This window comes from Hydractinia symbiolongicarpus, chromosome 11 (assembly GCF_029227915.1).
Source record: "Hydractinia symbiolongicarpus strain clone_291-10 chromosome 11, HSymV2.1, whole genome shotgun sequence".
Lineage (NCBI taxonomy): Eukaryota > Metazoa > Cnidaria > Hydrozoa > Anthoathecata > Hydractiniidae > Hydractinia > Hydractinia symbiolongicarpus.
The window spans coordinates 25,774,975-25,789,810 of NC_079885.1; the positions used below are offsets into that span (position 1 = coordinate 25,774,975).

General features: G+C 37.2%; 1 protein-coding gene across 1 annotated transcript; it reads right to left on the reverse strand.

The window, feature by feature from the left end:
- Positions 1-12,678: 12,678 nt before the first annotated feature.
- LOC130613611 (uncharacterized) lies at positions 12,679-13,950 on the reverse strand. The gene has a single exon (XM_057434930.1). The coding sequence runs from the start codon at positions 13,948-13,950 to the stop codon at positions 12,679-12,681; it is 1,272 nt and encodes a 423-aa protein (XP_057290913.1).
- Between the last annotated feature and the right edge of the window lie 886 nt (positions 13,951-14,836).

Genomic DNA, 14,836 nt, shown 5'->3' on the forward strand with positions numbered 1-14,836 from the left:
AGTGGGGAATTCAAAAGGACAAAAGTTTCACCCTATGTAAAAAACTTTCTTGTAATGTGTCCCACATTTTAGGCACTTGTTAAATTAGCCCTTTTACAAGGTAGATTTACGTACCGCCATGATACTGTTCTACGTGTGTTAGTGACAACCATTCAGAAGTTCCGATTATACGATTATGAGCCAGCAACACCATCTACAATCCTGGCCAAAATTGGTTGAGAAAAGGCCAAACACATGTGGATTTATTATCTTTATTATCATTATTTTTGTTTCTGTCGTCCCATGTGTAGAGATTCTCTGTTTTGTTGACATAAACTAGCCAGCAAAATTGTGGTATGTGTATACTAAAACAGTGCAGGTTTTCACTTATAGAATAGTAGCTAGTTTCCAGTCCCCCTCTCCCCCATTTCAATGTTGAAGTCATTGTCACATTGTCACAGTTTGAAAAATGCAGTTGGCCACTCAACCCACAGCCAGCCATTGGCTTCAACATTGAAATGGGGGGAGAGGGGGGCTTGCATCTTTGTTTATCTTATAAGCTTATGTTGCATTGGAAATTTTATCAACAATTTTGGCCAGGATTGTAGATGTCATACAATATCCTTTGTTCCAGCTGGTAAACGTGTTCCCACCAAAAAGCGTTCCAAAATTCAAGGATCCTTAACCTGGCCACTGTATTGTCTGACTTAAATTCAAACTTAATAGTATCACCCTATCTTGCTGTAACTCAACTTCGTCCAAACATTCTTTTAATTTCTGCCGTGACCAAAACTGTAATTATCCTTGAATTAACTTGCCCATGGGAAAAGGACAAGGAGACTTGGGATGGAGTTAGGGTTGATAAATACTCGTCAATTTGTTCTGTCAGGAGTTAAAACAATTGGTCTGTGCATTTCTTTGCTGTGGAAGTAGGATTTTGTTCCGAAACAGGATCTTCCTCCGTCGCCTCGGCTTTTGTAACAATTCTGTGCGTTCCACTCTGAAATCTCTTACTGAGTCATCTATGCGATTGTTGTTTTACATCTGGCTATCTCGAGATTCTTTGTCTTGGATTCAGCCTGGCAGGGATCCACAGCATACTGCTCAATTGATACCAACTGTTTTAAAGAAATCATCCAAGTCACAAGCAACTTCAACCACGATCTTTAAGGAAACGAATCACCAGGGCGTAACAAAGACCTCCACTAACTTGCCCCCACAAGAATCACTAGGAAGCAACAGCCGCTTCCTAAATTTGGGCAACACATGTTACATCAGTTCTATCTTGCAATGTTTTTATGTGTTACCCGCAGTCGCCACAGCCTTTCCTATTTTTGTAGATTATTCAACACTCGTGTGGAAAACTGCACTACTTGCAACGCTTGAAATAATCTTAGCACCTCTGAGCAAGAAACTCCATTTCTTCAACTGGCCTTGACATCGACTGTGCAATCTTCAATAACTTTTTGGAGAGCGAAGAATTTTCAGGTGTCAACTCGTACTTCTGTCACTACTGCAATAGTTACCAAACTACAACAGTTGAAAAAGAAGTAGCAGAGTGCAGTTTAATTTTGGTTCTGCAATTACAGCGCTTGGCCTATAACAAAGGTCGTGTGTCTAAGGTTTTTTCTTCTGTCACATCTTTCCCGGGCACCGTTTTTATACCTATTACTGTAAGCAGTAAAGTCTCCTGTCGCAAGAACTACAATTTAAGGACTGTAATTAATCACTCTGGAAATTTGAACAATGACCATTTCGCTACTGTTGCTTATAACCAAGGGCATGGTAAGTGGTTTCATTGCAACGACGGAGCAGTGGTCCCTTGCAAACAAAGCTTGCTAAATGGTGTACAAATTTCCTTTTCCTTGAAAAGATTAGGTAAATTGCAGTCAGCACTACAATTCCCGGTTTATGTCATCAACGGAGTTTGTCTATTCTTATTTTATTTTTTTTTATTTTTTTTTATTGTTGTCGTGTCTTTGGAGAGTGACGACTCCACTTATTACCACAGTCAAAATAAAAGCGAAAAATAAAATAAAAATTAAGCCAGCAATGGGGTTTCACTGCACTGGTCTTATCTTTGGAGAGTGACAACTCCATCTCTTACCCCAGTAACACAAGATTGTACAGAGTAGGACAGATAAAAAGTTATGGATAAAAGAGATGTCTAGTTTCTGCTGAAGACTGTTCGCAGACCTCTTATGAGGTGACCCAGCTAGACCTTTTGGGTACCTTGATTCTGGAGTATGAGTCGAAACCCATGTACCCTTTACAGAAGTTCTGTCCTACTCTATCTGTCTGTTTGTTTGTTCAATTTTTGTGCCAATAATCTCCTTGGAAAAGGAAGAATTGTATTCTATTATATGAGCATATTCTTTATAGGAGCAAAACCTCTAGAATTTAAATTTTAAGACTTAACTGGTCGAGTTTATCATTGTGCGTGCACTTTGTAATTTTCATTCTTATCCGTTTAAGGATATTCACGTTATGATAAGTGTTATTTATCTCATTTGTACCTTGTAATTTATTTTGAATTGTTTTAATATTTATTGTTTTGTGTTGTGTTCTGTCGTTGTATTTTACTGCCTCTTTATGGTGAATGTTATTAGGAAATCCTTCCAAAAAAGGGATTTTGCATTTTTGAAAAATCTTTAGAGGGTTAAAACTTCGAACCATAGCAGAACCAGCTATCATTAGAAAAGAAATTACAGCTAGTTGTTTTGTCACGCAACTGTTAAAGCTGAAAGGGCCTACCGCGGAAAATGTAAACATTAAAAAAGGTCTATTGGTTGCACCCTCTCGATTATTCTTTTTTTGGTAGCCATTAATATTATCATCAAATTTGTTTGTGTAGTGTCAAATTATCCCGCCCAACCACCAATGAAAGCATTTATGGACATTTATAATGTCTTACTCCGTTGAGCTGCTGGTCTTAACTGGGCAGGCATGTTGTTGTCATTGATAATAGAGTGTGCAAGAATATAACCCCCTTCTCAGCTCACGGCGAATTCATTCCATTGATTCACGAAAACCCTGCTAGATTTCTTGGTCACCCCATTTCTTATTCCCTTTCTGATCATGCCGCTGTTGACAAATTTTTCTCAGAAACTGAACATGCTCTTCAATTAATTGACTCCTTATCTTTTAAAGGCACTTTGGTTTCTGGAGCTCTTGGTAATTCCAAGAATGTTGATGTATGAAGTTTCTTTCTCAACTGTTTACGGCTCCACCATTTAATCCCAACATCTCTTTTTTATTATTATTATTATTATTATTATTATTATTCATCTTTATACAGGTTTATCTACGTCAGTATAATATATTCAAGATATATGTAAATGTTACTGTTATCAATGAGAGACCTGTGTAAAACAAAAATAACAAAATATAAAATTTTCGAAGTAAGATTTAAACGGAGAGAAATAAAAATTCGCGGATATTGAAAAATTTAAGAGAATGAACATTGAGAACCATATATGAGAAAATTAAAAATATTGTGAAAGACTTTGTGCGAAAAATTTTCAAGTATATCAAGAAACACGATGTAAGAAACGACGGATGACGTCATCACACAATCCATACATTTTGCAGTGAGAGGACGTGGAAATTGTATTGTTTGTGTCGATGGCGTCAACCGTTCCTTCCCACATCGTGGATAAACCAGAAAAGTTTAAAAATCATAATTGTTTATTAGTCTTTTAAATAAATTAAAATTAGTTTCTTTCCTAATACTAACAGGTAGGGAGTTAAAAATAACTGCTCCCTGATAATATGATAATTTCCTCCCAGCTTCAGATTTAATTAATGGGAGCCGAAGTGAACAGTTCTTTCCTCGAGTGTTTATCGAGTGGTTGATCATAACATATTTCCCATCAGTTTCGAAATGTAACGATTTGAAGACGTCAATAACAATTTTTCTTTTCAGTCGTATTGTGAAAGTTGGCCATTTTTTACGATTTTTGACAATGAATTTTGCTTTCAGAAATAACGATTCGAATTTCAATCGCTATGTATCGCTCATGCCACCATAAACAGGGTAGCAGTAGAAAATTAGAGGTTGAATCATTGACGTGAATATCTTCTCAGCAACAATTGGTGAAATGTTATGTCTTACTTTCTTGAGCATTTTGAGCCTTGAACTAACTCGCCTGTACATTCGTTGAAGGTGAGAGCTCATGTTTAGATGGCTATCCATGATTACACCAAGATATTCGTAGAACGCAGGCTGGTGGATTTCATTGTTATTGATTGTTATATTGATCTGGGTGTTACGTGATCGAGATGTAAATGTTACAAATTCTGTTTTTCCTCTTTTTGGGTTTAGGATAAGACAGTTATCTTGCATCCATCTGAACACTTTTTCAGCATCCGAGTTTATACATTTTTCGATCTCAGTTAGCGATTTGTGTGAAAAATAAATCACTGTGTCATCAGCATACATTAATACGTTGCAGTAATTTAGCTGGATCGGAAGGTTGTTTATAAAAAGGACAAATAGCAGAGGTCCCAATATCGAACCTTGGGGTACACCATGGGTAACAAACTCCTTCTCAGAAAGTACTCCATCAACGTTAACGATTTGGCTTCGGTGAAACAAGTAGCTAGATATCCAATCAACCTCTTTACCAAGTATGCCATAGTAAGGAAGTTTGTAAAGTAAACAACTGTGGTTAACAGTGTCAAATGCTTTTCTCAGGTCCATAAACAGGGCACCTGTTACTTTGCCTTTGTCCATGTTTTCGCGGATGTTATTTGTAAGTTTGGTAACTGCATCACTAGTCGATCGTTTCCGGCGGAAGCCATACTGGTGTTTGCTCAGGAAGAAGTTTTCTTCCAGGTAGTCAGCTAGTTGGTTATAAACGACTCTTTCGATGGTCTTCGACAGGATGTTGAGCACAGAGATCGGACGGTAATTATCAATATTACTGCGATCTCCATTTTTAAACACAGGGTTAATTTTTGCAGTTTTCTCTGATGTTGGAAAGGTGCCAGATAACTAGCTTGCATTTATTAAGAACCTAAGTGGTGCTGCAATTACGGGAGCAATATCCTTTACAATTCTTGCAGGTGATGTGTCCGGACCTGCCGCTTTCGATGCATTTGTCGATTCTAAGATTTTTAATGTTTCTCGGACTGTTAATTCTTTAAACTTAAATGTTGCATTAGTTCGGTTTATATCCTTCAGGGGGTCCCGATGGTCAAACATTTTCCATGTGTAATTAATGATTTTACAGTTCACTAATTTGGATCCGACTTTCGTAAAAAACGAACAAAATGCATTTGATATACATTTGGGATTCGATACATTTTCCCCATTGATTTTGAAAAATTTACTTGGAGCACATGTACCCTTAGTAGGATAGCAGTTTTTGATTTGCTTCCAGAAGTCGCTAGGTTTGTCAGTGGATTGCTTAAATACATTTCTGATGTGGTTTGCTTTTGCAGCACGTATCTTTTTTGTTACAGTATTTCTGAGTTTCTTATAATTGTCCCAATGAGCATCAAGGCTAGTTTGTTTGAAGCGGCGTAGTTGATAATCTCTTGTGTGCATCAACTGACGTATTTCTCGTGTCAACCAGGGACTGGGCTTTCCCCGAACATTTTTCTCCTTCAGTGGTGAATGTTTGTTGATGGTAGATGTGACGTAATTTTTGAATAAATCCCAGCCTTTGTTGAAATCGACAGCTAAACAGTTTTTCCAAGGTATGTTACGAAGTTCGTTCTGTAAGTCTTCTTTGTTATATCAAGAGTAATCACGCGCCGTTATTCTTTTTGGTTGATAGCGTTTACAGTTCATTTTTCTATTGATGCCAATTAAACCATAATCACTTATGGAATTTGTGTGCACCAATGTATCGGTAATTACTATTTTGTTTGTCGTATAGAACAAATCGATAAGTGTTTTACTGTTCTTTGTTATTCGCGTGTATGACTTTATTAACTGACTGAAACCGTGCAGTTTTACAAGATCTTTCAAGTCGGAATGGTCTCCGGGGACCTTATAATTGCAGTTAAAGTCCCCGCACATAATTGTTTCTTTGTTCTCTGCTGTAATCGCATCCAAAATATTGTTAAATTTTTCAACAAAGTTTCTGTCGAGGTATTTTGAGTTATCAGGGGGTCGGTAGCATGAAGAAATGAGCAACGGTTTCGATTTTTTGGGGAAGAATTCAATCCATAGAAATTCAATTCCTTCAATTTCTAAATCATCTCTCCTGTTGTAGTTCAGATCGTCCCGAATATAGAGTGAAACTCCTCCATGGCCTTCAATTACACGGTCTTTTCGTTCGAGTGTGCACCCCGGAATCTTTAATTGTGCATCTGTAACAGTGTTGTTTGTGTGAGTTTCGGAGAAACTGATAATATGAACAGAGTTTTTGGTATCTAACAAGAATGATTTTATGTGATGTAACTTTTCTTCGCTCCCATTAATATTTTGATGCATGATTTTAAATCCTTTCTTACCGATAAATCCAGAAATTTCAGGATCAAGTGAATTTATGATATATTCAGGATCAGCGGGAGTACAGTCAACACAGAAAAATCTCTCTTCATCACAAACAAATTTATCATTTAAACATTTCAAGTGAGATAAATTTTTACACGTATAACATTTCTCTGATGTTTGATTTCTTCTGATAGTTTTCCCACAACTATTACAGGAAACATTGTTGACTAATGCCAAAAACAACAGCAACAAAAAATTTAACACAAAAAACACGTCCGTACGGACAGCAGCCATTATGATCTTATATTCGGCTAGCTTACCTTGCCCTCTACCCTTAAAAAGCATTACTTCTATCCTAACGTCCTCAAAAGCCTGCGGACATTCATTACTTAGAGATTCTGCTGATCCATGTATTTCATTCTTTTTACCTACTTTAAAATCAGGTTTGTAGAATGTAAGCAATGCCGTTAGCTCTGCTGAAAGTCAGATCAAATGTACAAAGGTAGTTGGGTATCATCAAATAGGAAAAGCTTGTTTTAGTCTGATTAAGCAGGGGATATACCTACTAAAGGATGGCAGAAATACAAAAATTTATTAACGATTTACCAGTTCCACATGGTTTCAATTAAAAATTAACAACGCTTGATTATTCAGGATCGAACGAGTGACACAGCATTTCGGAGATCCATATCTGTCAGCTGGTGGTCCCGGGCGAAGGATCTGCAACCTGTCAGGCTAAGTAGTGTAGATTGCAGCAGCCTAAAGAAAATTTTAGTTTTAATAAACTTTGTGGCCTCTTTGATACTGATGTTCCGTTTTTCTGAACTCATTTCAGACAGTCTCTGATAAAATCGCGTACATTTTCTTCCCATCCCACCGTTTGTTGCAAAAACAAGTAGAAAATGGAACATGAACATTTTCTACTTGAATAGCTCTTTCGTGGTATCCTCCCTTCTTTTCTTCTTCGTTTTTCTTGCAGTATTTGTCAAGAGAAAAACCCTTGTATCACAGAGCGTTAAGGTCAAAGACCCGTACATCTAAAAATACTTCTTGACCAGGGGTCCAAAAAACTGCGCTGATGTCTAATCGTGCTTCATGTGATTATATACAATTTTGATGGATTCTTTCACCGCTTAAATGTAACAGCAATGGTTTCTTTATCACATCTTTACATACTTTCTCCAGTAATTTCCCTGTTATATCTCATATCCCATTGTGTCGTAAAGAGACTTAGCCACCTTTCTTGCATGATAACGCATGTGTAACATTAAATTTGTTTCTACACACACATTCTGATGGAAGATTAGGATTGTCCAATCGTATCGCAAATGTAAAGCGTCAAAAAACTTCTTCTTGTTCAGATCGTACTTCTAATTGCCTGAAACCGCCCACATGAACAAGATATGTATGGAAAATTGGTATCAGTTATAGAGCCAACATATATATCTTAAAGTAAGAAAAAAATTCATATTGCATTGATAGAAATATAGGAACAAATAAAGGAGGAAATGGCAAGCTTCTTTTTTAAGGTATTGAAAGACACGATTTTCAGTAATAAAGGGTGTAGCTATCCTACATATTACAAAAACCGCAATCAAATCAATACAAGTACAGAAATAATTAAAATAATTACCGATTGTGCGGCTATCTTACATATCGAAAAGATAGTAAAACCAAATCAAATCAATACAAGTACAGAGATAATTAAAATGATTACCGGTTGGGCAGTTATCCTTCATATCGAAAAGATAGTAAAACGCAATTCAATCCATACAAGTACAGAGATAATTAAAATAATTACCGGTTGTGCGGCTATCCTACTTATCGAAAAGATAGTAAAACCAAAATCAATTCAATACAAGTACTAACTAAAATAAGTACTGGTTGTGGGCTATCCTACATATCGAGAAGATAGTAAAACGCAATGGCATCAATACAAGTACAAAGATAATTAAAATAATTACCGGTTGTGCGGCTATCCTACATATCGAAAAGATAGTAAAACGCAATTAAATCGATACAAATACTGAAATGATTAAATAATTAGCGGTTGTGCAGCTATCCCATTTTTTAACATCAAGGTAATTAATTTTTTTCGGTAGTATAGATATCCAAAAAATTCAAATAGTTCTGTTAAAGGGCCCAAACTCCTATAATTGTGATTTTGGATAAAAAATGAAATAATCAGGAGTTTCAGGAATCATTTGTCTCTGAAATATTGTACTTTATATTACGACGTAAGTTTCAGATTAATTATTGTATGATATACAACTATAGGTATACTGATTGATATCTGATGACAAAAGTTGTAGGTTGGAGATAGATCTGCGCATTGAAGATCATAATAAGTGTTAAAGTACGTTTTCTTGAAAGTCAAAATACTTGTAACAAAAAAATGTTTAACGAAAATTATAAAAAAAAAACAGTCAATGGAAAATCTGACAACAAAAGTAAGTTATAAATTTCTGCATATAAAAAAAATATATGCAGAAATACACGTTCCAAACAACAAACGTTTATATCCTGATATATTAAACTACACAACTTGTCAAAACTTATTTTAAAGAAACAATTTTAAGGCGTGTCAAGGGCAATAATTTTTAAAATTTTCAGAAGCACTCTCTGTAAAAGTTAGAAACATTGACGTTAGACCAAAATTTTCTTATATAAAAAGCGCATTAAAAGAAATTAAAGTCGGATGGTAACTGAAAACGAGACAGAATAAAAACAGCAACTTTGACGTTTTTACGCGTGAATGAGGTGACTACGACAACGAACGTTTTGTAAATTGGTGAAATAGTTACAACGGGTAATAAAGTCCTTATCCCGAAAATCTAACAAAAATAATATAACTAAAAAAACTAAAAACATGTTAGTTTATGATATGTGTGTTCGAACCGTGCAAGCAGGTGGTCGTAAATCCAAATATATTCATCAGCTAAGGAGAAATAAGATAGTGAAAATTACTTACCACTGATATAACCACACGTTTCAAAACAAAATGTGGAAAAATTACTCACCTTATTTTTACCAGCCTTTTTTTGCGTTCATACGTGATTCGCGTTCGAATTTGAGTAAAACTTTTTTTCCATCAAATTACATTCTCTCAGACAATCCCTCACTCTCTCCTTTGTTAACGCACTTCCTTCAATTAATTTAGCTCCATAATGCTTTAATTTTTTTATATCTTCATTGGAAAATAAACTTTCGCTTTAATCGCTTTATGGGAGAAAATGCAGGTTTACTCATACGACGAAGTTTGTCATACATTTGTCTTGGAGAAGCATTCAGTGAAGATAGTCTTAGACTGATCTCATTTTTTTCACCAAAAGTATGTTTTAATACTTCGCACTCTTTTTCCTTCGTTGGCGCTTTATTGATGTGATCTGTTCCATGAAACAAATTTGTTACCGAATTTGTTCCAATCAACGAAGGCTTTTCTATGTTCCGCAAATAATAATGCTGGTCAGCGTTTTTTATACTATGGGTCATTACGTTTGCATCGTCGATATGTGCGCTTTTTGTCTCTCTCAGGACTGCGCTTGCAGACTTTCTGACAATGTTCGACGAGAGATTTTCCGTATTATCTTGTTCTCGAAGTTTCCTACTCGCACCCATAACAAATGGAGTCTTTTACTTATATCGCCCGATTTCATTTTTCTTTCAGACCATCTTTAGAAACACTTCGTTGCACCTTGGATTGAATCCTGGCAAAATCGATGTATGTTTTCAGAATATTGAAATCATCTTCAGATAATATGACTTTACTTGGTCCACAAGTCTCGACTGTTTTATGGTTCCATACATCGATAATCCACACTCCGTCTGTTTTCTTTGCTTTCAGGAACTCATTCATGGTCATGTTGGCAGTAACACCTGATCGCTGTGCCAATGTAAAATGTCGCGTGAAGTAAATATGATCTCTCACCATACAACAATCAGTTTGACTTATGGGGTAAGCACCATACTGTGCTAACTTTTGAATAATTTCCGTGGCTTTTCGAGCCTGATCACTGTTTGTGAATTTCAGTACTTAATCTTTAGTGACCAACGTTTCCTGATCTTCAGACATTCTTTCAAATCGCGCTAGCTTCTCCTTTCTGAAGTTCTTTTTCCATTGTTTGAGTTTACCAATCCTTGTTGTAATGTCGTGCCCGGAAACGTTTGGTAGGGCAACATCTTCCGCGATTAAGAATTCGCATAAATCAATTAAAGAGTAGAGATATTTCTTCACGCTTGTTGGCTTCGTTTTTTTTTGTTTTTTTTTCTTGCAGTATTGGTTCAAATACTTCTCTCTAAAGTCGTTACCACCATTTTTGAAAACTATACTCACATCATCTTTAACATTTATAGCCCGAAAAATACGTCGAATATATCCAGCAATTACGTACATTGAAGCTTCACCTCTTTTTGCGATCAGGACCAATCATATACTCCCTAAACCGTTCTACAAGCTTTTCCACGTTCTTACCAAGAGCTTGGTTGCAACAATCATCATCATAACCACTGCTTTCCCCTAAATCTTCGCCGCCCATGTTACTTTCATCCTCAGTAGAATCATCTGACTCCGGCACTTGTTCTTTTGCAGGCATATCATATCTTAAGCTAAGGCGCCACGAGGAACATTTTCATGCGCGTGCTATGCAACATTGCTGCATAGCACGCGCATAAAAAAAATTACTCGTGTCCCATGCCTATTTTTCACTGCAATGCAGCAAAAAAATGTTGCATGGAGCAAACATTTTGCTCCACAACTTCGGGGACAAAATAGATCTGAATCTATTTTGCTCCCGTGCTCCGGGGACAAAATGTGCTGAAAAATTTGTTGTGGAGCAAATGTTGCACGTGTCCCCACCTTCTGCAACAAATATTTTACAAAATTATTTGAGGCATTATTTTATTGACCAATCAAATCACAGAAAGATATAAACAAGTTTTTTTCTTGAGAAGTTGAACTGCAAGTGAGGAGTAGCTAGTGAGAAAATGGCGAAAATGGCGGATGAAAAGAAAAAACTATCAGACGAGGAGAAAGTTACTTTAATAAACTTTTATAAAGCGAACCCAACGTTATGGGACAGTGGGAATATATATTACAAAAATAAAGACAAAAAAGAAGCTGCGAAAATAGACCTTGTCACTGAATTTGAGGGGGCGTATAGCTGTGATTTTCTAGAAAAAGCATTCCATTCTCTTCGTTCATCGATGCTCCGTGAAGTTAATCGTAATGCTGGAAGCGAAGTTCCATCGAAAAAGTGGAAGTTTTATGAACAAATGGAGTTTATCGTAAGTGATCTTACAAAAGAAAAGAAAAAAGCGCAACTTTCGTCCGACGAGTTGGAAGAATTGATTGATTTTTATCGTGAAAATCCCGCGCTTTGGAACCACACTCTACAAGATTATAGAGACAGAGTGTTGCGCGAAGCTCTGATGGTCAAACTGAGTGAGCGTTTTGATGGGAAGTATACCGTAAACGAGCTCAAAACGTCATGGCATAACGCATTGACAAAGTATAGAAGTGAGCGCAATAGGGAGATTGGATCAAGATCCTCTGGTGCAGGTGTAAACGAAGCATATTTTTCTACCTGGGACCATTATAATCAAATGGATTTCGTTGAGATTACTTGCGATATGGATGAGACCGTCGATACAATGAACGAGGATGAACCACGTACCCCTGCTCCTAAAAAACGACGGGAGAAGAAGATGACGGAGGAGCAGTGTGCCAAAGCCGAACTGTGGAAAGCGTTGACAACTTCCATCACACAAAGGGCTGATCACCATGAAATCCGGCCGCAACAAGCTTCTACATATGGATGCGAAGCGCAATCTGCTGTCGAAAAACGTGCCCAAATTTTTGGAAGTACAGTGGCCGACAGTTTGGTCCAGTGCGAACTAAAAGATTGGCCAAGGTTGAAGAAAAAAATCATGGATATTTTTTTCGAGTATGAAGAGCAGAAACAACACCAATCTATGCCTACCAACCATCATGCTCGTATGTTCGCAGCTTCAACGTTTACTCCATACACCCCATCATATCCCATGGCAAATACATATACTGGTATGCTGCAATCGCCACCTCTACCTTCTCAAAATCAGCCGTATTCACCCGCAAATTCATCCTGTTCGAACGATACGTTTTGATACGTTACGTTATGGTTGGCAGACATTTTCTGGAGTAAAATAAATCAGAAAAATATATTAAACGTTCAGTAAATCTTATCATTTTTTATTTATCCTCGCAAAAAATAAAATTAAATGTCAACTCTAGCGCAATGCCACTGCCAGCGTACAGCACCTTCCATTACGAAATACTCCGTGAACTCGTCTCTTATTGCTTTGGCTTGATTACTAGATCGATTGCCGTAAATGTCATTGGACAGTGAAAACCATGTGCCAGTAGGAGTATCTTCTCTCCAAGCACCTTCGATAATTTCACCACGCTCATTCTCTCGGTCGACAAGACCAATTGGTACCTCAATTTTGCCCACAGAACTTTTGCTCCTCTGCCAGTTATGCAATGCCACTGTTGCCATTGTGATGGTAGAAACCTTTTCTGGTTCTAAGTTTATAGGTCGACGAAAAATGCGCCACCGATTTGCCAATATCCCAAATCCGTTTTCAGAAATTCTTCTCTTTCGTGACAGTCGATAATTGAAGATGCGTTTGTTTACTGTCAGATTTTTTTGTGGATAAGGCTTCATCAGGTAATTCTTAAGAGGAAACGCATCATCTCCTGTTATCACATACGGCACTTTGTTGTTTCGACCTGGTAAATTGCAAACCTCTGGTAAATTTAGCGATCCACTGTCTAGCGCCTTCTTTAAATTACATTGGTCCCATATACCTCCGTCAGAATTTCTACCGTTCGCTCCAACTTCCACATAAAGAAACTCATATTCTGGCCCGACAAGAGCCATGAGCACTACACTGTCTGTCCCTTTATAGTTTCGGTAATGAGACCCTGAATTTGGGGGCTGCTGAATGACGATATGCTTCCCATCGAGAGCACCTAATCCATTTGGGAAGTTCCAACGCTCATTGAACTTTCTGGAGATATCTAGCCATTCCCCCTGTGTTTTTGGAGTTGAAAGGAAGGTTGGACCCAACCTCTTTATGATAGCTTCAGATACCTCCATAACAGCTGCTGAAATTCTTTTTCTTGACACTCTGAATTGAAATTCTAAAGACCTGAAAGTCTCACCAGTCGCTAAGTAACGTAGGGCCACGCAAACGAGCTCAGCTGGTGTGATAGAATTCCTCATATTTGTATCTTGTTTCTGCAAATCCTCAGAAAGAAGACCGACTAGGTATTCGAATTGAGCGTTATTCATACGTATATACCCTCTACATTTCTTCTCATCGTTTTTTATTTCGTTGAAGATTGTATGAAAAGCGCCAAGACACTCTCTATTCCCAAGCCACGGTTGCACCCAGCAATTTCTTGGTGGTTCTTCACGATCTTCCTCTTCTTCTTCGTCCAACAAAAGTAAAGCTAAAATAACTTCTCTGTTTATTCCTGCCATATTTTAATCACACATGAACTCAATAAAAAACTTAAGGATACGGTATACCCTTTGAGCATGATTTTTTAACTTCGATTTTCGAAATAATCTTGCAGCAAATAAGATGTGGCGCCACGAGAAACATTTTCATGCGCATGCTATGGGACATGTTGCATAGCACGCGCATGAAAATGTTCCTCGTGGCACCTTAGCTTTACTTTTGGCCGTAGCCGCAACTGACAAAATTCATTAACATTGGAAGATTGATTCAATGACGCAACTGGATTCCTTATTTCCCAACTTCTGTTGATCGTCACCATGTACAAAGACTGTTTTTTTTTTTTTATCTCTTTGCATACCGCATTGCTCTCTAATGAATTTGGTCTCTTTGCATACCGCATTGCTCTCTAATGAATTTGGACTCGATGAGTAATCAAATCTGCGTTTCCTATTTTGCGATATATCGATGTTATCATTACTACTTGCGGCCTCTGTTTTCTTGACGAGGACGTCTTGGAACGATTTTTAAAAAAACACAAAAATATATACGGTTATTCACAAATGCTCGTAGAAATGAGGAATTTATTTTTGTGCACACTTAATTTGCCAAGAAATCGAAACTCGCAACTTGTCCTCAGAATAGTCTGAGTATACCATTTCATAGCCATACAGCATAGCATATGGAAGTTATTAATGGAAAACAGTCTGAGGCCCCCACTCTCCTGGGACCGAATAGGTTTTTAACAAACAAACTCACTTTTCTTCTGTCTATTTTTCAACCCGAATTGACTCGAAGCTGCAGCTACACTTTCCCAGCTCCATTTATGCGCTCTACGTAAATGATGCGTAATTTATCTTTGATTAATATTGCAAACTGGACATTCCTTAACGATGGTACCAGATTTTC